Here is a 22,308-nt window from a genome sequence, read left to right on the forward strand (position 1 = left end):
AGAGTTCAGGGGGGTTACACACAGAGTGCATAGCTGTCACTTGTAAACACAGTAACCAGACTTCTGTGTTTACAAGTGATTGTAGTGAGCAGGCACCAAAGGGTCTGAGCCAAAGGTGGTGGAACTGAGTTCCCCCAAGTTCCCCCAGAAAAAAAGCCCTGGCTACAACAATGGTTTACACGACTTCTGCTAGATTATGCCTCTTCTTTGCCTTAACTGGGGCAGTGAGAAAAAAGGGATTTACCCACACTGCCCTTTTGGAAAACAATAATTGTTAATACTTTGACATATAAGGATAGGAGATGCCCAGGGAAATTTCATAAAGTCTAGGAAGCCTGGCTAGGCTCTCAACTAATCACTTAATACTAGATAATGGGAATCTAGCCCATCCTCACCTGGTCTGTCAGCCTGCTGCCATTTAGATATATCTAGCGGAACAAGATAGGTCAGTTCTTTAATACTGATGTGGTAATATGGTCTAAAGTGGAGAATGTGAGATCCTATGGTGTGGTTCATCTTCCTAACTGGATAGGAGATGAGAGACATGCTTGCATCTTCTAGTGGGATCTTCATCTCCTGACACACGCCCAAATAGCCAGAAATATATGTGATAGATTGGGTTATCAACCTACTCACCTGAGGTTCCCCTAGCACTGGGTATTCCTTGCTGGTAGCAAAATCTGAATCAATGCTGCCTTAAAAACTTAGGCCCCATTCACATCAGTGCTTATGTGTTTTTTCTTGTGCTTTTTCTGTGCATTTGTAATGCGGACGCATAAGGCAACCTATTCACATGAATGGGCTGCTCTATGTGCGATTGAATCTCCTTCACCTTTTTCAGGAAGTGAGACTCACACATTTTTTTAATTATACATTTGTCATGTGACAAAATACACCTCTTCTAGCCGTATTTGAGATACCAGTAAGGCAGTAACGTTTATTGGCCAAATCATGTCGCATGTTTTAGCCTGTTTTTTGTGCATTCCAGGAATGTGCAATTAATGAGGCCTTAATAACTGGTTGTTTTGCACTTCTGTTATAATATAATATATTATTATTACACCTGTTGCAGATTGTGCTTTAGAATTATACTTTAAAATGGTAAAATATCAATAAACAGAACAGAAATAAATAAAAACCTAATATGGGTGAGATTTTTACATGTCAGTTTTTTTAACAAATCTAAAAGAGGGAACTATACTGGTACAATATATTTTGTAATGCAATATTTGCTTTCACCTTGCATGGGATAGGCAAGTTGGTCACATATAAATACACACAAACATTCTCTTATTTAAATGATTTGACTTTGTTCCTTTGGAAATGTGATGAAAGTGCCCTCTTTTTCAGCTGGACATACACGTGCATCGACTTGTTGGACCTTGTAAAATCAAAGTACTCTGGAAAAAACTTCAACCTGCTTACTGTCCGCATAACGGCAAACCAAGATTTCTATGTGGATGTCTTGTACATCGGACAAGCGGTGACAACAAGTGACGTCCCAGGTAAACCGCTTTTCTCTTTGTAATTGTAGGTTAGGTGCTAAAATATAGATACATATATAAGTACATCAAATTATCGCGCACGATTACACTTTATATAACCCCAATTACAGCATAAATGGTGAGTGTTCCTTTCAAAAGGGGCTCTATGTATTTTGGTTATCATTGGGGGGACTCATGACAGTTGAAATAAAGTTCCCATGTCAAAATGTGAGTATCTTGCAGTAGGAGAGATCTCTACCAAAGGAGTACCCCTCATCCCAGTTGTTTTTTTATTTATTTTATATGATAGAATATTCAAAAGGAGTGACTGTAACATGTAAAAGTGGGAAAGAACACAAATTTCTTCGGCATTAGTTTGGGCAGATCTTGCTGTTGGGATATCTAAGATGATTCAGCTGACCGGGTCCCAAAAAATTTGCCTATTTGCCCAGGCACCCCTGAAGAAACCTCAAGGCACCCTGGTTGAAAAAGGCTGGCATACATATAGGCAATTGTATAAACTGATAATGTAGGCTTCTGTTGGTGGCCATGACAGTTCATTCACTTCTACTTTTGCATTGGCACCTGAAGCCTTGGAAAAGGGGCTTTGCTGCTTAGCCTGCAATATGTATAAAATAGAATAGAATTGATGCAAACAAATATTTTAAGTCTTCAGGGGTGATCAGGGCCGCCATCAGGGGGGTACAGGCAGTACACCTGTAAGGGGCCCGGATGGCAACCCCCTTTAAAAGAAAAAAAAATTTAGTTTTTTTTAGGGGTCCGGAGGTTCCCAGGGGCCCGAAGGCCCACAAGACCCCAGATGGCAAGCCCCCTTTTTTTTATTTTTTATAAAAAAATATATATTTTTATATTTTATTTCTTTTTAGTTCTTTTTATATATAAATATATATATAGACCTGTATATATATATATATATATATTTTGTATTAAAGGGCCCAGAGTTCCCCCGGATGGCTACCCCCCTTTTTTTAATATATATTTTTCTTTATTTCTTCTTTCTCAATTCTTCTCAATTCGCGGCAGCACCCCCCCAGGCCCATGCCTGAAGCTGTGTAAGGGGCCCCATAATTCCTGATGGCGGCCCTGGGGGTGATTATCTACACTACAGAGAGGAGCTCCGGCATGAACAATTTGCCTTAGGACATAACATTTTCTTGAAATCGTACAGGGGTTATGTAAGGTGCCAAGACAGTTAGCGCCTAGGTTGTTTTCATGACAGGTTCCTTTAAACTTGTGCTAATACTATAACATTGCTGTTTATCTCTTTATCTCCTGCAGTTCCCAGGAGAAGACCAGCCTTATCAAAGATTGGGGTTGTGATCAGTAGCATTGCTGTGACCAGCACATTTAGTACATCTGTAATCCAGTATACCATCACCATAACACCATACAACTGCGGGTATAATTTTCCGCTTATTGCTGTAGGATTTGCTGAGGTAAGTTAATGAGAGAGTTCCTATTCATAAGAACTTTTTTTTTTTTTTAAATGAGGTTGATTCATAAATAATGCCATGTGGTCATTTAGCGCCTCACATTACTATGTTTTTATGTCAGTCCAATTGCTGCCAAAGTGCCATTGTAGACTCCAATGCAGATTATGTGTGGGCTGTAATAAACTATGGTGCCTCATTTAAAAGTGGTATTGGGTGGGAAACCTTTCAGAGGATCACTAGATACTGTAAAAACTCTCAGTGGTTCCATACCTCAGTCCTGAATTATCCTCAATAGGTTATACTTTCAGGATTATCTTCACCTTGCAGAGTTTTTTTTTTTTTAAATCAATGTTAATGGCTTGGTATTTGACAAAAATTTTATCTAAGGGAAATTACAAAACATGACCTGTTGGGTGTACTTAAATACTGAGGTCGGGAACCACTGTTCGAGCAATCAACAAATAAAAAAATATAAAATAGGACTTTACCCAAAACCTTTTTTAATTTGTAACTATGTATTAATTATTAAAAGTGTGTAAATGCACTCACAAACTTGGTACAAGAGAGAGCATGTAGTATGTTTTACTGGCAGCTGATGTGACCACAGGTCTATTCCAAGGCACAGGAGTGCTGGGGAAGCCAAGCTGAGCTGAATGGGAAGCACACTGTAGCTCTGCTGGCCCAAGGATGAAAAGCTACATGCTGTCAGTGCCTTCGCACCTCCTAGATGACGTCATACAAAGGGGTGCCGCAACGTCAGTGTGGAGAGACGCATGTTTCTGGGGAAATTTCCCTTTATTCAGTCTCAAGAGACTCAGAAAACTGTTATGCCCCGTACATACGATCGGAAATTCCGACAGGCCACAGCAAAAGTCCGATGTGAGCTTTTGAACGGAAATTCCGACCATGTGCTGTTTGTTTTACATGCAATGCCCTTCCATGTGCTTCTTGTTGCGAAGTCCAGTTATAGGTGGGGACAGTGGCCATTTGTTTACACTGAAAGGGGATACTCCCAGAAACGTGCATATCTTCACACTGGTATCTCACTACCCATGGCTTGGGACATCATCTAGAAAGTGAGTAAGTACTGACAGTAGCAGTAGCTTTTTCTCTTTGAAGGTAGAGTCAGCAGAGCTATCCCAGAGCTGCAGCATGCTTTCCATCCAGGCGGGAAAGTATTAACTAGTACTCCAGAGCCTCAGAGTGGACCTGTGGTCACATAAGCTGCCAGTATACCACACTATATACTCTCGCCTTTACCATGCTTGAAAGTACATTTACTTATTTTTTAAAGAATAAAAAAACATTGGATCTTCGCACCTTGCAAAAGATGCTGTATACATAAGTTTACCCGTGACCATTTAGTTCATTAGCAGGGCTTTCATACAGTGAATTTTTGTCAATTTATTTCATGTGCATGAGGAAGCACTATTGTAGGCCTTATCAAGTATAGCAATAGTGGTACTTAACTGGAACTAGGGTTGAGCGCCTGTTTTATCTTTGCCAAATAGTTCAGATGATATCTCTAGGGGCAGCTCTGTATTGCTCACAGGAGCCCCAACAAGATCCCTTGAGGCGTCAAGTTCTATAAAAGAATGGTAACACCAAGGCGTAGGGGTCAGTCCAGATATATATTTTTATTTGTCACAATAAAAATAGTCTATCAAGAGATGATAGCTAACAAGTTTCAGGGGTCATGCATGAATACCAGTTACGCAGGGCTTTGATTATTGTGCAAGAGGAATTTGAAGGGCTGTTTAATGCACTTCAACTCTTAATAAGCTATAGTTTTGAAGCTCACTAGATAAAGTCATCAAATTATTTTTTAGTTTTTGCAATCAAGATATTTACTACTATTTTAGTGACGACTGTAAACCTTTTGAAAGTCACTTCACTTTGTCCTGTTACAAGAGGAATGCAAATAGCAATGAAGATTGGCACCCTTTCCCTATCATTCCAGTAAGATATTGCAAGAAGCACTGAGAATGTGCAATGTATAGCATTCCACAGCAGCTAATCATAGTTCAGATTTAGATGAGTTAAAAGAGAAGTATGATTTTTTTTAAAACCATAATTACTTTGGTGGATGTAGCATCTATCTGTTGCTGCATCTGTCCCTTGCTGTCTCTAAGGATAAGAACTGAGCGACAAAACACTGCTGATCACTCAGTTCTTCCTGTCTTATTGGAGCGATGAGCTGTGGAGGGGGCAGGAGCGGCTGGCTCAGGCTCTCGGGAGCTCACTGAGAGGCTGAGCCAGGTGCCTGTCAAGGCTCCTGGGTGGGCCGGACCATATGGTCGGCATCTTTCCCAAGCCAAGACTGTCTCTGTGACAGGCTGCTGTCGGCTGAACACAGGTCACAGGAGTGCAGAACTAACGTCACTCCTGTGATCCACAGAAGTGCAGACAAATAAACTTTGGCTGTACTTCTCCTTTAACAGATTTTCACATTATCTTTTCACTTTGATATTATCTTGATATTAAAGTTTAACAAATATATAATCAGCCATTCATTTTGGATATGTATTTAGTATCAAAAGACAGTTTGTCTATAAAAGTAAAAAAAAACAAATAGAATAATGATTTGTCTCTGTTCTTCAATCTCACACAATAGGGTATTCAGAACAACGCTGATTCAGCCATCTATCGCGCATCAACCTGGTCTGAAGGGATATCAATACGAATCAACAGAACTCAAACAGCTTCTCCACCTGTTGGAGGCACATTCAGTATTGTGGGTCAGGGGAACAAAATTACAGGTACTGCAATTTTTTCTTGTCTTCATTATTATAGTAAAATAATGAATTGGACTTTCTGAAACTCCAGTCTTACACCGGGAAACATCATGTTTGTTCATCCTTTAAGCTGAGCTCCAGGCAAACAGCTAAACACGTCAAAAAACAACAAAGAAAAATTTCCAACTCACTTACACTTACAGCATGTAACAAACCAAATTTTCCTGTTAAACAAACAGTTCACGTTAAAACCAGGGGTTTCATTTGAACACATTTGCAAATATATGCGTAAGCTGCAGGGCCACTTCAAGGCACCCCAGTATTATCTGCGGTCCTAACTCTATACATTTTGAGAGTCTCCAAAAGCTGGAGCACATACAGTATATAATATTGGCAGTGGCGGCTGGTGGTATATATTTTTTTTTGGGGGGGCACCCACACCCTTCCCCTCGGGTGCTGGCAGCAGCTTTGTCTCCTGCATCTCTTCCGGCACCCTCCATGTCTCCTCCTTCTTCCTCTCTCCTTGTCGTGGCACAATAGAATCGCTTCTCTACTTGGCCAATCGGGAAATGTCACACAACTGGGTGGGCTTTGGGTGCAGCACTCCATTTTTTAAGCCCATTAGAGCCTCTGCTTAAAAAAAAAAACCCTATTGGAATCCATGCATCCGGCAACATGCACAGAAATTAGGGGGCTGGATGCATGGATAGGGGGGTGGCACCCCTCCACCCCTAATGGACAGGACTCCCCTGAATACCCTGAATAATGGACAGATTGAGGGAAGGTATGCACAGAGGGAGTCCACCCCTCCTTAAAGGTATAGGGACGCACTGGACACCCAGTAATAGCACAATGGCAGCGAAGGTATCCAGGTTGTGCACTCAATATCTTTGACCAGTCCATGCTGAACAAGTACATTTTTGATCCATCTATGGCCATCTTTAGGACCACATGATACAGAGGCAGTGTGGCTTTCACATATATTTGCAAATGTTGTGCAATTAAACCTCTGTTTTTAACGCAAATTGTTACCCATTTTTTATTTTATTTTAAAAAATGTTGCTGGCTAGCTGGGAAATACATTTGTGTATTTTTTTGCTGTACAAAGCTCTTTCATGTGCACCTTGCTTAAAGCAAGTTATAAATTGGGATGATTGCCATTTTGTTTACTTATGTTGGCAGATGGACACTTTACATGTATTTGGTTGTATTGTAGGTCTTCCTGTAGACTTAGATCCAATTAATCTAAAGTCTGCCCTAGAAGCTATTCCAGAAAATGGTCAGGTTACTGTTTCAGCAAGATATGGAGATTGCAGAGGATACTCCTATCAGATAAACTTTATGACAGCTACAGGCTACCAGCCTCCTATACAGGTAAGAATCTTGGTATATAAAGGACAGTTACATCCAGTCTTGAGTCAGTAGTACCAGCCACCTTCTTCATACTGTATCTCTTTGAATTTTCTGTGTCACATTTTCTCTGCTGTAGGGTATTTCCCTTCCTCCCTGAATGAGGCCAAAATTGAGGTGTCACTGTCTGAAAATCTTTTATTTTATTTTACATTTTGAAACATTTCTGGAAGTACAGTACATCTCTTGAGTTTGCAAAGGCAAAAAAAAAAGAATCAATTTGTCATTATGTCTCACTGTATACCTTTTTCTTAAAGCTTACATTTAGGTTAAGAACATTTTATAAAAAATCAGCCCACATACACTAAGGATGTCCAGTTTCAACTTTGTGAAACCCAGGTTTACATTGCTCAAAGCCTAATGCCGCATACACACGATCAGAATTTCCGATGGAAAAAGACAGACTTTTTCCATCGGAAATTCCGACCGTGTGTATGGCCCCTTTGGAGAAATTCCATCGGAAATTCCGATGAACTCCATCGGAGTTTAAATATAGAACATGTTCTATTTTACTCCAATGGAATTTGTCGGAATTCCGATGAGCTTTTGGTCGGGCAAAAGCCTGATCGTGTGTACGCGGCATAAGTCGTTCACCATGTTTTCCAATTATAACCATTCATATATGTGCAACTTGAAGTTGGGATAAGGGTCTGGTATGAATTTTGGGGGGGACCCCATGCCGTTTATTCGGCTTGTTGGGTTCCCCTTAAAATCCGTACCAGACCGAAGGGCCCGGTATGCTCATGAAGGGGGAACCCATGCCGTTTTTTTTTTTGTATTTCCTTTAAACAAGGAAAATTGTATAATGTATGACCTGCCTTAGGCTTTAGGCAAAGTAACCTCAGGGTTCACAATGTTTTTTTTTTACTTGTAAATCCTGCCATTATGAGCACTTCCTGATGATGGATGACAGTGCTAAGCCTCTGCCCTGCATTTGGCAGCAGTGTTATCAGCCTGCTGTATGTTCTCCTTCAGGTATATCATAGAGGCAGCCCAACAATCAACTGAAGGTACTAGTATGGCAGGCTGATATTGCTGCTGCAATTTATGAGGAACTAGTTTAGCGTTGTTAGCCTGCAACAGGAAGTTATTTTACTAAAAGCTACTCCAGGTAAGAAACATTGCAACAAATTCACAAAGAAAATGCTATACATTTAGACATGACGCCAAACATACCAAAAAATAGATTAAAGGCTCGTTCACATGTGCGGCAACCCATGCCACCCCTCTGAAAAGCCATCCGAGCTGGCCAATATGTCACTGCTTGATTTAACCCTGTAAATGACACATCACGGGTACACAGTCGTATGTACTGTACATGGTTTGCGGCATGACCCCATAGACTGTTTACCACTGAATGTGACATGCTGTTTAATTGTGCCTTCAGAACTTAGGATCGTACCACAAGCATGGGTACAGGAGTGGCAGCATGCAATGGTTCAAGCAGGCTGTAAGGGGGAGGTAAAACTGCGCCTCACCTGCCTGCCGCACATGCGAGCAAAGCCTTAGGGTTTGCATAAACTTTAACATTATCTAAAATATAAAATGATTGGAATGAATGAAAGACTAACATTTTTTTTAAGTTCTATTTTGCTTAATGTGAGTCCTGTGTCTTGGTTAGATCAACGACTCAGCCGTCACTGGATTAAATGCTAAAATGTATTCCGTAAAAGTGGTGGACGGAGGCCTGTTCCGTCAGCATATGCTTGGAGACCTTGTGAGGACACCACATGCAACACCGCAGGTATAACGACATTTGTTAAATATGTATCAGTTTATTTATTACAGGTACTTATATAGTGCTGTCAATTTACGCAGCACTTTACATATTTATATTGTACATTCCCATCAGTCCCTTGTTACCAGTATTGCCTGTAAACTGATCACCCTGCAGCCAATTCTGTCACCACTACTGACTTACCGTGCCTTCTTTTGCACTGTGTCTGTGTGTGGAGCTGACCATCTTGGTATGGGCAGAGTTTTCCTTTCTCATGCCAGAGCCTCCAGCAAAGAGAACAGTGAGCAGCACAGTAATGACATCACTAAATCTCACCCTGTATCTTCTAAGGCCCCGTACACACGACCGGATCTATCCGCTGGGATTGATCCGCGGATCAGTTCCAGCGGACAAATCCGGTCGTCTGTACGGCCTAGCGGATATTTATCCGCGGAGATTCGTCCGGCCGGTCCATTTCAAGCGGATAGAAATTTCTTAGCATGCTAGGAAATCTATCCGCTTGAATCGGGACCAGCGGATTGATCCGGTGGTCTGTACAGACTCACCGGATCAATCCGTCCGCTCCCCTCCCTCGCATGCGTCGTAATGATTCGACGCATGCGTGGAAGCACTTACCTTCCAGCGTCGCGCACGTCGCCGCGTCATCCCATAGTGTAGGCGTAAAAAACGAGAGGGTTTATTTAAAAAATATATAAAAATGAAACAGCTTAAAATACTCTCATTCATAGAGAGTGATACAAAAATCCTTGCAAGGATAAAAAGCTCCGTATGAATATCAGACCGCCTAAGGCCGTAAGCGCATGCGCAATGCGAGTGTGTCTGCCCTGCCTCTTTTCCCCCACATGGTGTTTGATGAACACACACGCTCACATACATCTATGCAAGTTCCATTTGGAAGCAGTGGTTAACCCTAAGAGGAGCTGTGGATTCTACCATTTAATCTGTGGAGAGATCCGGATTCGTTCCTGACACCCCAAAGGATCAGAATTTCCTGCTGTGCCTGTTTAGACTGTTCCTGAAAAGGATTAGTCACAGGCTTTCTGGTAAGCCTTTATTTCTACTGGTGTTGGGCCACTGATGTCTGAAATCTCCCTCCTTTCTCACCTGTGGAAGGGGCTAATAACTCCCAGTTTTTTTCTGTGAACTTCCAGCTTTTTTCTGTGGACTCTTTTTGTTTTGCACCTCATATGCTGAAGTGGTCACATTATTTTACACTGTTTATTCATCTGTTGATATTTATAAGTAATTTATGCTCAGTGCCATAATTATTGGCACAGTGTTATCACAACCTATGCATTTATAGTTTTTGTGTATTCACATATTGAATTAAGTTTCAAAAGATTGTTACCACCTATAGATTAACATTGTTTACACCTGTTGCTTTAGATACTTATGTGGTATATGCTGTCCAGCGCTACACTGTTTTTGCACATTTTTCTTTACACTTTATATCTAAGTTGTAGTGTTTAGCAGCAGAACGTCCTTCTCAGGACCCTATCTTAATTGTTTTATTAACATACATTTCTTCCTAAGCGCAAATTATTCCCATTCCCCTTTCCCCTTTTTTTATACACATATAAAATAATATGTCAGTACATTTGTACAATTAAAAACACTGGCCTGTATATATGGGGAGGAAAAGGATAAGCATGTGTGGCTAAGTTTACACAAGATCAGACAATTGAGAATAGAATCTGACAATTCATTGACTAAATTGGGTGGTAGGGCCATAACATGCATGGACATTCTATGGTGACTTTTTTTCACCTATAACAGATCACATCTCATCATTTTACAGGTTGAAGTCTACATCAATGGAATTCCATCAAAATGTACTGGAGACTGTGGTTATACCTGGAATGTGACAGCAACTCCAAAGATAATCTCTATTAGTACAGGTAGAGTATCGACATATCTTCTGCACTATTTACCTTTATTGCAGTTTCTGTCCCAGTGGTATGTATCCCTCTAAATCGATGTTTCCCAATGCGTGTGCCCCAACACATATTTATGTGTTGCGGCATTATGGGTGATTAGTCATCTGCTGCTTGCATATCAGCTCACAGAGGGAGGTCAATCTACAACGGTGGCATGGAGTTGGGCTTTAAAAGCTAAATTAATCTTTTACAGAAAATAGCTAATGCAGTCAAGGGGTCCCATTAGTGATTACAAATATGTGCAGCTTTATAAAATGATAATTTTATTGTTTTGCCTGTAGGCCTTTTGGGTCCCCTCAGTAGCCTGGCTAAAAAACTCCTAGATAGCAATCCCGAATCTGCGCCGTCGTACATTTAAGTGTATTCAAATTGAGATACGCTTAAATGTAGCTAACATACGACCGCCGGCGTATCTTAGCTGTCTATTTACGCCGGCCGCTAGGGGCGTGTACGCTGATTTACGCCTAGAATGTGTAAATCAGCGAGATACGCCTATTCACGAACGTACGCTTGCCCGTCGCAGTAAAGATACGCCATTTACGTAAGGCGTTTTCAGGCGTAAAGATAATCCACCAAAAAGATGGCGCAGCCAATGTTAAGTATGGACGTCGGACCCGCGTTGAATTTTTTAATTTTTACGTCGTTTGCGTAAGTCGTCCGTGAATGGGGCTGGGGGTAATTTACGTTCACGTCGAAACCAATGAGTCTTTGCGGCGTAATTTGGAGCATGCGCACTGGGATACGTCCACGGACGGCGCATGCGCCGTTCGTTCAAAACTTCATTTACGTGGGGTCATGCTTTATTTACATAAAACACGCCCACCTCTTCACAATTTGAATTAGGCGCGCTTACGCCGGCACATTTACGCTACGCCGCCGTAACTTAGGACGCAAGTGCTTTGTGAATACAGCACTTGCCTCTCTAACTTACGGCGGCGGCGTATATGAGATACGCTACGCCTGCCTAACGTTAGGCACAGCTACGTGAATCTAGCTATAGGAGTTTTTAGCCAGGTTTTTGAGGGTGCCTAAATGACCTACAGGCAAAACTATAACATGTATGGTATTACAAAGCTGCACAGATTTTTTAATATCTAGTGGAGCCCCTTGACTGAATAAGTTATCTTCTGGAAAAGGTGAAGTAAGCCTTAAACCCCAGCCTAAGGCACTCTATTTTCAGCCATGTGACTGCAATTTTTAAAATGCATTAGACTCAGCTGAAAATAACTGTCACAATTTTGGGAAAATAAGGATACATATCCTGGATGCTAGCTTTGTGAACCAAGACTATTGTGTTTAACCATATTAACCAGTAGCCAGACTGATATAGGAAGATAGGCTTCCCTTTTTCAATTTGTGCCATCCAGTCCCCCACAAAGGATACTTTTGCATAGACACTATTGACCTGACTTCCTGGTAGAGGGTGGTTATCATATATACTCGAGTATAAGCCGACCCGAATATAAGCCAAGGCAACTAATTTTACCACAAAAAACTGGGAGAACTTATTGACTCGAGTATAAGCCTAGGGTGTCCTTCTGCATGCCTCACTGTGTCCATGTGCATGCTTTACTGTGCCCATACCTCACTGTGCCTATGCCTCACTGTGTCCATGACTAGACTGATGTTTAACATGGGAGTATATAGAAGGGGTGCCCGGCTTTGAAAAATCGGTGCTCCCCGGCCATAGGGCCCCCAGACAGAAAACTTTGTACACTTGTAGAGGAGAACTGGGGCTACATGTGTGCCATTTAGGCCGCTTCTGGGTCCCCAAAGTTACCGGAGAAATGACAGTTTAACATGGGAGTCTATGAAAGGGGTGCCCAACTTTGAAAAATTGGTGGTCCCCGGCCGTCAGTCCCCCGGGCAACAAACTTTGCACACTTATAGAGGAAGAGTAGGGCTATTTGTGTGCCAAGGTTGGGGTCCAGGGGACCTACGGCCAGCCAGTACCAGGCCCCCAAAGTCCGGGAGATCAGGCACAAAAAGATGACTCGGGTATAAGCCGAGGGGGGCATTTTCAGCACAAAAAAATGTGCTGAAAAACTCGGCTTATACTCGAGTATATACGGTACATTTGTTCTCCATGATCCCACTATATGTAGGAATGTAGCCATCCTCTCTTACTTAAACCCAAGATGCACTGTGGATGGGATGTGTAGTGTACAGTGCACATGACTGCAACTAACATGCACTACTCATTCCAAACAAATGGAAGTGAGAAAGGGGAGAAGGAGAGGCTCACAGAGGATGTTACCAGAAGGCAGAAGAACAAATTGAATAATTGAATGAAACATAGATTACAGGGCCAATAAACAGTGTATGTGTATAAATTATTTTTGGAGAATAAGGATATTGTTTAGTGTCCATTTAATGTTTAACATGTGATGACCCTGTATTGTATACATTACAATATTATCTATGTCTAAGGAATTGCTATTTTTGCAGAAAAATTTATTTTTGAACACTTTATTTTAGAGTGGAATGGAGATGTTGAAGTCCTTAAAATAAATGGAACTGGATTCTCAAACAGTAATAGTAATGATACCACTTCTGTTACTATTGGCAACATTACCTGCCCCATTCTTAATATTACCGGTAAGTCATTTAATGAACAATGAAAGCAACATCCGGAAATCAACACAACTAATAACCATACATATTAAAAAAAAACAAGAATGAATTTAGCTAATATTGGATTTTTTTTATTATTTTTGTCTTAAGCCAATGAGATCAGATGTCTGGTACAGAACGCAAGTGCGGGGACCTTCCCGATCACCGTGTACATCTCAGGGGTTGGTCTGGCAACGTTTTCTGGTGGAAACCTAACCCTTACCCAAGAGCTGTCTGTTTTATCCATCACACCATCAGCAGGAAGCTTAGCAGGTAACAGAACACATAAACAGGGATGGTTTATAAATGTAGTGCTCACTCCATAAAGCGCCCACTTTTTAGGTCTCAAGTTTCCGCTCAAGTAAGCGAATTAGCAGCCAAGCACATTGTCTTGGTCACTCTTTTAGCCAGATTCAGGTAGTGTTACGCCGGCGCATCAGTAGATACGCCGTCGTAACTCTGAATCTAAGCCGTTGTACATTTAAGTGTATTCTCAAATTGAGATACACCTTAATGTAGCTAAGATACGACTGCCTCCGCCGTTGTATCTTAGCTGTCTAGTTCCGCCGGCCGCTAGGGGCGTGAATGCTGATTTTTGCCTAGAATGCGTAAATCAGCAAGATACACCTATTCACGAACGTACGCTTGCCCGTCGCAGTAAAGATACGCCGTTTACGTAAGGCGTTTTCAGTCGTAAAGTTAGTCGAACAAAAAGCTGGCCTAGCCAATGTTAAGTATGGACGTTGTTCCCGCGTTGAAATTTGAAAATTTGACGTTGTTTGCGTAAGTCGTCCGTGAATGGGGCTGGACGTAATTTACGTTCACGTCGAAACCAATACGTCCTTGCGGCGTACTTTGGAGCAATGCACACTGGGATAAGTCCACGGACGGCTCATGTGCCGTTCGTTAAAAATGTCAATCACGTCGGGTTACGAATCATTAACATAAAACACGCCCCCTGTTCCACATTTGAATTAGGCGCGCTTAGGCCGGCCCATTTACGCTACGCCGCCGTAACTTAGGAGGCAAGTGCTTTGTGAATACAGCACTTGCTTCTCTGATATACAGCGGCGTAACGTAAATACGCTACGCTACGCCTGCACAAAGATAAGCCAGTCTTTCTGAATCTGGCTAAGAGTCTCATTGATTAGTCTAGGTCGGACTATGCTTTCTCTGTTGGTTTATTGGAATCTTGAATTTGGATTTTTGCAGGGTGTGGGATACTCCAGCTAAGTTAGGTAGCAACTTGAGGATGTCTATCTTCCTCCTAAAGATTCTGAGCACAGTCTCTGCCGCAGTAAATAATGGGCTGAGCTAGACAGGGACACCATGAACCATGTCCACTTTTAAAGTAGAACTGTAGGCAAAACATTTTTCATTTTGCATAGAGCAAGGGAGGGATTTTTTTCGCTATCTATGTCCCATTGGGTAGATTTCTCTTTACTTCCTGTACCATAGCCAAACAGGAAGTGAGTGGAAATCCCTGCAAATTAAGGGAATTCCTGAGATCACCAGAACTAGTGTCCCCATTGGAAGATTTCCCTTTTTCTGGGGACAACAAAATGTGGGTTTTTCTATTACTTTCATTTTCAATGATAATGGTACACAGGAGACATATAGGTTGAATCTCTCTAAGGGCACAGGCAGCAATACAAACTGACAGGTGTTCTAATCCCTCTCCCCTCTATCCAAACTAAGGGCCAGATTCACAAAAGGGATACGCAGGCGTATCTTCTGATACGCCGTCGTATCCCTGTTTCTATCTATGCGACTGATTCACAGAATCAGTTACGCATAGATATTCCTAAGATCCGGCAGGTGTAATAGTTTTACACTGTCGGATCTTAGGATGCAGTACCTCGGCTGCCGCTGGGGGCATTTCTCGTCGAAATTCCGCGTCGGGTATGCAAATTAGCACTTACGGAGATCCACGAAGCGGTTTCCCTTCGTGAAGTCTCCGTAAGTTGTTAGTTTGCAAACGCAAAATTAGGGCTGCTTTTACAAAGTGTAAAGTTAGTACACCATGTAAAAGTAGACCCTTCTTTCCCGCAACGCTGTCAATTTTTTTTAAACATTTTTTTTCTTCCCGCCGCATCTCTTTTTTTTCCCGACGCAACTTTTTTTTACCCGGCGCGATTCACAAAACTCGGCGCACCGTAACTTCGTGCAAATCACGTCGGGAAAATCGCGTCGGGAGCATGCGCAGTACGTCCGGCGCGGGAGCGCGCCTAATTTAAATGGGACTCGCCCCATTAGATTGGGCACGCCTTGCGCCGGACAGATTTAAGTTACACCGCTGAAAATTTGTAGGTAAGTGCTTTGTGGATCGGGCACTTAGGTAGAAATTTTGCAGCGGTGTAACTTAAATCCCAAAAATTAAGTTGCGCCCGCTGTATGTGGATCTGGCCCTAAAGTTTTGCTTTTAGTTATACTTTAAACACAAGCTGACTCTAATGCAAGAGGGATAGTAGCAGCACACAGTCACTGGGATCTCACACACCAGCCTGTACTCACTAATGTCCTTGGATAGTTGGATGCCTCCTTCCATTATTTTCCAGACACCTCTCCAGTGAATGAGTTCTCCAAAAATAAGTCTATCAGTCAACTCTAGCACTAGAGTTCAGTAGAATAGGCTCCCAGTTAGCAAGGCTGGGGCCTCGAGCAGTAGAAAGCTTCAGGCTGCCATGATCTCCTCCTGGACTAAGACCCCTTTCACACTGAGCCGCCCATAGCGTCACCGCTGACACTATAGGCGAATTTGTGGTGCATTTCGGCCGCTAGCGTGGCGCATTTAACCCCCGCTAGCGACCGAGAAAGGGTTAAAACTGCCCGCAATGCGCTGCTGAAGCAGCGTATTGCGGGTGGTATTGCTGCGCTGTCCCATTGATTTCAATGGGCAGCAGCGGTAGAGGAGCAGTATAAACACCGCTCCTTCACCGCTCCAAAGATGCAGCTAGCAGAACTTTTTTTACCGTCCTGCTAGCGCACTGCTCCAGTGTAAAAGCCCTCAGGCTTTTTACACTGAAGACAACGGAGCAGCTTTTTAAGGACGGATTGCAGGTGCTATTTTTAACGCTATTGCGCCTGCAATATGCCCTCAGTATGAAAGGGGTCTAAATCCCTCTATTCCAAGCCCCAAACTATTTATGCTCCCTCCGAGCCACCATCGAGGGAACCCTACACCCGGGGATTGACTAAATATTCAGCTGCTGATTTGACTTTCCCAGCCCACTACTATCCAGAATCCTCCAGAAGGCAGGGGGGAGAACCATGGATACATAGAACAGCCCAAAATAATCACAAGTTGCTCAACTGACTACAGTAAAACTAAATTTACCTAGGCTAACACCTACAGTATCTAGGAGGATGCCTACATAAATAAGGATCCTGAGATAAAATGCTAGAACCAATCAGATTCCTGTTATGATTTGCAAAACCTGAAGTGATGTAAATCTGGCTCCAAGTGTCTTATCAATGACATAGCATCAGATATTTTTTTTTTTTTTTCATTTTTATTAGAGTAAGGGAGGGTTGTAACTCCTGTAATCAAAAATAAATTAATAAATAAATGAACAGCAAGTGAAACACCAGCCTACCTAATATAACCTAAATATAAAAAAAAAACACGTTATAATCTAGTCCCCAACGTGACAGGTGCCTAATAGATAAACTTGATAATTAGTGATCATTATTTTTGATTATAGTTATAATTTTATTTATTAGCTATTAGCGCACTCACCCGTTTTTGGAATCCACTTTGCAGCAGTGGTATCCACTGTTTTTTTGAGGTGCAGCTCATATTTAGTTATAATTCTTTGTTTAATTGCACATTTGGCGCGAGATACATTTTTTCTTTTTACCAGGGTTGTAACTCCTGCCAGATTTTTTTTCGCCATCTGTATCTCATTGCAGAGATTTCCCTTCAATCCCTGTCCCATAGCCAAACAGGAAATTAGAGGAAATCCCTGCAAATTAAAGGAAAATCCTTGGGGACCCCCCAGATTGCAAGAACTAGTGCCCCCCTATTACTTTTCTGGGGACAACCCAAAATTTGAGATTGTCTTTCACTTTCACTTTCAATGATAATGGTAAACAGGACAAATAGGGAAGGTGGATCTCCTTAAAGGGGGGCACAGACAGCAATAAAAACTGAAAAGTGTTCTAATTCAACTCATCTCTATCCAAAACTAAAAATAACATTTTCCAGAGTAAGCATGGGTTATAATCCCTGTCCGTTTTATTTTTGCCATCTGTGTCCCATTGGGGAGATTTCCCTTCACTTCCTGTCCAATAACCACAACAGGAAGTAAAGGGAAATCTTCCTGGTTGTCACAAAAATGAGTGTCCCCATTAGAAGATTTCCCTCCTGCTCTGAGGACAACCCAAAATGTTTGTATTTTCTTTCCCTTTTGGTGATAAAAAATGACAAATAGACAGGGTAAATCTTCCTAAAAGGGGCACAGAAAGCAATAAAAATTGTCAGGTGTTCTAATCTCTCTCCACTCTATCCTAAACTACACAAAAAAAAATTCCCTTTAGTTATACGTTGCAGTTTATTAAAATATCAAGAATAAAATAGAAACAAAGGACCAGATTCAGGTACAATTCCGGCGGCGTAACGTATTGCATTTACGTTACACCGCCGCAAGTTTTACGGGCAAGTGCTTGATTCACAAAGCACGTGCCTGTAAACTTGCGGCGGCGTAGCGTAAATCCCTCCGGCGCAAGCCCGCCTAATTCAAATGGGGCGTGTATCATTTAAATTAGGCGCGTTTCCACGCCGAACGTACTGCGCATGCTCCGTTTTGAAATTTCCCGCCGTGCTTTGCGCGAAATGACGTCGCACCGACGTCATTTTTTGAACGGTGACGTGCGTTACGTCCTTTCCTATTCACGGACGACTTACGCAAAGAAAATGTAAAATTCGACGCGGGAACAACGGCCATACTTTAACATGGCAAGTCTAATTATAAGCCAAGAAATAGCAGCTTTAACTATACGCCGGGAAAAGCCGACTAGCGTCGACGTAAAAGCATGCGACGACCGCGCGTACCTTCGTGGATCGCCGTAAACAGCTAATTAGCATACCCGACGCGTAAAACGATGCAAACTCCACCCAGCGGGCGCCGAAGTATTACACCTACGATCCGAAGGCGTACAAAGCCGTACGCCTGTCGGATCGAAGACAGAAGCCGTCGTATCTTGGTTTGAGGATTCAAACTAAAGATACGACGCGGCAAATTTGAAAGTACGCTGGTGTATCAGCAGATACTCCGGCGTACTTCTTCTGTGAATCTGGCCCAAAAAATCCAGAATGCTAGCAAATGTATACTATCGCCATGTATGTATTATAAAACAACACGTTATAAAATAAAATGCAAATTATCAGTAGTTGCATGTGTTCAGTGTGATGTTTACTCTGCCTTCTACCACCAGGGGGCACACTGGTAACAATTCATGGCAGAGGATTTGGCGATGACTCTGCAGTACAAATTGGTGGCAATGTCTGCGCTATTAACTTCATCAACCTGACTATGATTCAGTGCAGGACTTCAGCGGTAAGTAGAGGATGAGAAGCGCTTCTGGTTCCAGGCAGGAGCTCTGGCTATGTAAAAAATTTATTTTGTCAGCAGAACAAGCTGGACCAATATAACTATGCAAAAAAGCTATACCTAAACTACAGGTTTAATAACTCAAGTTATAAAAAAGGGCAGCTCATTATAGTGAAAAACATTTTTTAGCCAATCTTCCCATTCTTAGTATAGATTCCCTGTCTAAAGAAAGAACTTTGCACTGACCTTAGCAACCAAATATAATCTCTTTCTCTATTTTTACATATTGCACATATATAATAGCAATTAGTGGATGCTCGGACTAACGAAAATGTAGGGTCTATTTATAAAATAATTTTCTGTACGAATGCCAAGGCACTATTAATCCCAGTAATGTGTCTAATATGTGTAATTCTTATGATTGTCAGCTTCATCTAGTGGTCATAATGCAGCATTTTCCAGAAATACAACAATCAGTAAAAATACTGCAAATTGGCCACTAGGTGGAGCTGACAATCATAGGAAATACACATATTAGACACATTATGGGATTATTTGTAAGGGCTGTAGCATTTGTATAGAAAATTATTTATAAAAAGTCCCTAAGCACTACTTTCTTTAGATACTTGCATTTAAAAAAACTTGATACAGCACAGTGGCCTCAGCCTTGTTAATTGGCGTCTGTTTAAATTGGCCCTAGGAAGTGAGGTAAAGGTCTTGGATTGTAATCCCCTAGGGCACATGTCTTAAACACAAGGTACATGGGCCGAATACAGCCCTCCAGGCCATATCGTGTGGCCCTCGTACCTCTCCTGCATCTGCAGCACCTCCTAGTCTCTGACCCCCCCTCTTCTCAGCAGTTGGCAGCAAAAAGGACAGAACTCCTTCTATAGATCCTGTGCTTCTCCGTGCAGCCGAGGAGAGGCTTGTCTCTGCCTCCCCTGTCTAAGCAATTGGCAGCAGAGAGGAGGACAGACATCCTCTTACAGATCCTGTGCTTCTCTGTGCTGCCGCAACACCCCCTCACCTCCTCCTCCCCAGGTCTCAGCATTCAGCAGACTACAGCCCTCCTCTGGTCCTCCTCCAGACCCTGATTTTTTTGCCTCCTAGCTCTCAAACATATATCATATTTTTCTTATAGGTAAAACTGACCTACACACAACTAATTTCTCAATTTTTTTTGCAGGGATCTGCTGGACTTGCCAATGTTGTTGTTTTTACCGGAGGCTTTAATAGCACCTTACAGAATGCATTTAGTTTTATTTCGGACTTTGCTCCAACTATAACTGGAATCAGCCCAAACATCAGCAGTGTTCTGGGTGAGAACTTAATTCCTTTATATTGTATATTTTATTTGAAGTATATATTATGTTATTAGATCAAATAATTAAACCTTTAATAAGTGTATATACAATTCTCTGCTTTTTTTTACAGGTAACACAACCCTGACTATATTAGGATCGGGCTTTAGCAATGCATCAGCAGACAACGCTGTGTTCATCGGAAAATCATCTTGTGAACAGATAGAGTGGACACCGACAAGCATTACATGTGTCCTTCCTGCTCTTCCTCCTGGGACCTACCCAGTCCTGGTCCATGTGGCCAATTGGGGATATGCAGTTTCCAGGTACTGTGCCAGAAATACCATTATACATAGTGCTTAAGAAAATATGAACATCCAGGTAAGCCATATTCACGTTGCCAACATCCCTGATATGAATATAAGGAAAAAAGTACCCACCCCCCCCCCGGTACAATGGGCACTTTAACAGAAACAATCCAATCAATGTTAAAATTTTGTATACCATATTTAGTGGCGTATAAGATGACCCTTTATACTTAAAAATATGGTTTTAAAAATCGGGGGTCGTCTTATATGCCGGATGCAGACTGCGGGCGTCCATTTTTTAAAAGCTGCGCCTCCTCCTCGTGCTGTTCCGTGATAGGTGTAACACTCAGTTTCCCATCACTAAACAGCACGAGGAGGAGGCGCGGCTTTTAAAAAATGGACGCCCGCAGTCTGACTCACTCTGCCAGGCACAAAGGAATGAAGATTGGCACAGTGAGGTGAGGCAATGGCACAGTGAGGTGCAGGCACAGTGAGGTGAAACAATGGCACAGTGAGGTGAGGCAATGGCACAGTGAGGTGCAGGCACAGTGAGGTGAGGCAATGGCACAGTGAGGGGGGGAAGGGGGTTGTCTTATACGGCAAAAATATCCCAAAACCAACATTTTAGCTGTAAAATGAGGTGGTTGTCTTATACGTCCAGTCACCTTATCGGCAAATACAGTAAATTTTATTTAAGACATATATATACAACAAGCTACTGTGCCCCATCAAATTCTGCCCAGGACTTACCTGTCTTGCAGTGGGTTAGTGACGGTCTCCTGCACGTCCTCCATGTCTTCTTCCATCCTCTCTCAGGGGTCCAATCCCAGCGCCTGACATTTCAGCCAATCAGGTGACCGGTAACAGACCCAGCAACCTGATTGGCTGAGAGGCGGATTCAAATTACTTTGCTTTGCTAACACACTTCCAAAAAACTCCCCACAGCGACCATAAATATATTCATGCAATGCATGAATCTATCTATGGTGATTAGAGTGGTGCAGGAGAGAGGGGGCGGCGCTCCTGCGCCCTTTATGGACGCACCGCCACTGACATTCCTCATACTCACTGGGCCCCACTCGGTTGTGGGCCCCATAGTGCCCTCGTGGGTTCACTATGGCGGTAGTTCTGCCCCTGGTCACAAGGCTGCATATAACTGAGCAAAACAGTAGATTTTTATTTTGGGGACCACTGGATTGAATACTGTGTCACATTCCACATTTCTTGTAAATGATCTAAAATACAAACTGATTCTTGATATGCAGGTACTGTATGTTTTCTCTGGCTTCACTAGCTGCATACTAGTAATAAAGCCCAATACAGTGCCAACCTTCATATTTCTTTCTATTCGGGTTTCCTTTATTCAAAATATGCTGCACAACAGAAATTGGGCTGAGAGTGGGAGTGGCCTTACCGTGAACCCATTTGGCACTTAGCATTGCACAGAGATGTCATGGTATTATATTTCCGGCAATGGAGGCTGGAGTAGTAGCTGTATAGTCAGCTTCCAAAAGAGAGCACAAAGTAGACCTCACCAGTGGGATGCTCATTGGGGTTGATTTACTAAAACTGGAGAATGCAAAATCTGGTGCAGTTGTGCATGGTAGCCAATCAGCTTCAAAATTTAGCTTGTTCAATTAAGAAAGATTTGACAAAAAAAAAAAAAACCTGGAAGCTGATAGTTTTTTTTGCAGAACTGCATCAGATTTTGCACGCTCCAGTTTTAGTAAATCAACCCCAATGTCCAGTGGGGGAGTGTCAGTGGAATTTGGAGTC

The 22,308-nt window shown here is 42.2% G+C and overlaps 1 protein-coding gene across 1 annotated transcript in view; it reads left to right on the forward strand.

Annotated features, from left to right (window-relative positions):
* LOC120941466 (fibrocystin-L-like) overlaps nt 1-22,308 on the forward strand; it is a 239,500-nt gene that overhangs the window by 90,727 nt on the left and 126,465 nt on the right. The window contains exons 23-33 of the mRNA XM_040354858.1: nt 1,351-1,505; nt 2,784-2,941; nt 5,553-5,697; nt 6,890-7,047; nt 8,705-8,827; nt 10,620-10,719; nt 13,237-13,356; nt 13,483-13,644; nt 18,808-18,929; nt 20,110-20,242; nt 20,358-20,550. Of these exons, the coding sequence (XP_040210792.1) occupies nt 1,351-1,505; nt 2,784-2,941; nt 5,553-5,697; nt 6,890-7,047; nt 8,705-8,827; nt 10,620-10,719; nt 13,237-13,356; nt 13,483-13,644; nt 18,808-18,929; nt 20,110-20,242; nt 20,358-20,550 (1,569 nt within the window). The remainder of the gene's footprint in view (nt 1-1,350; nt 1,506-2,783; nt 2,942-5,552; nt 5,698-6,889; nt 7,048-8,704; nt 8,828-10,619; nt 10,720-13,236; nt 13,357-13,482; nt 13,645-18,807; nt 18,930-20,109; nt 20,243-20,357; nt 20,551-22,308) is intronic.

The sequence above is a fragment of the Rana temporaria genome, chromosome 5 (assembly GCF_905171775.1).
Source record: "Rana temporaria chromosome 5, aRanTem1.1, whole genome shotgun sequence".
Classification (NCBI taxonomy): domain Eukaryota; kingdom Metazoa; phylum Chordata; class Amphibia; order Anura; family Ranidae; genus Rana; species Rana temporaria.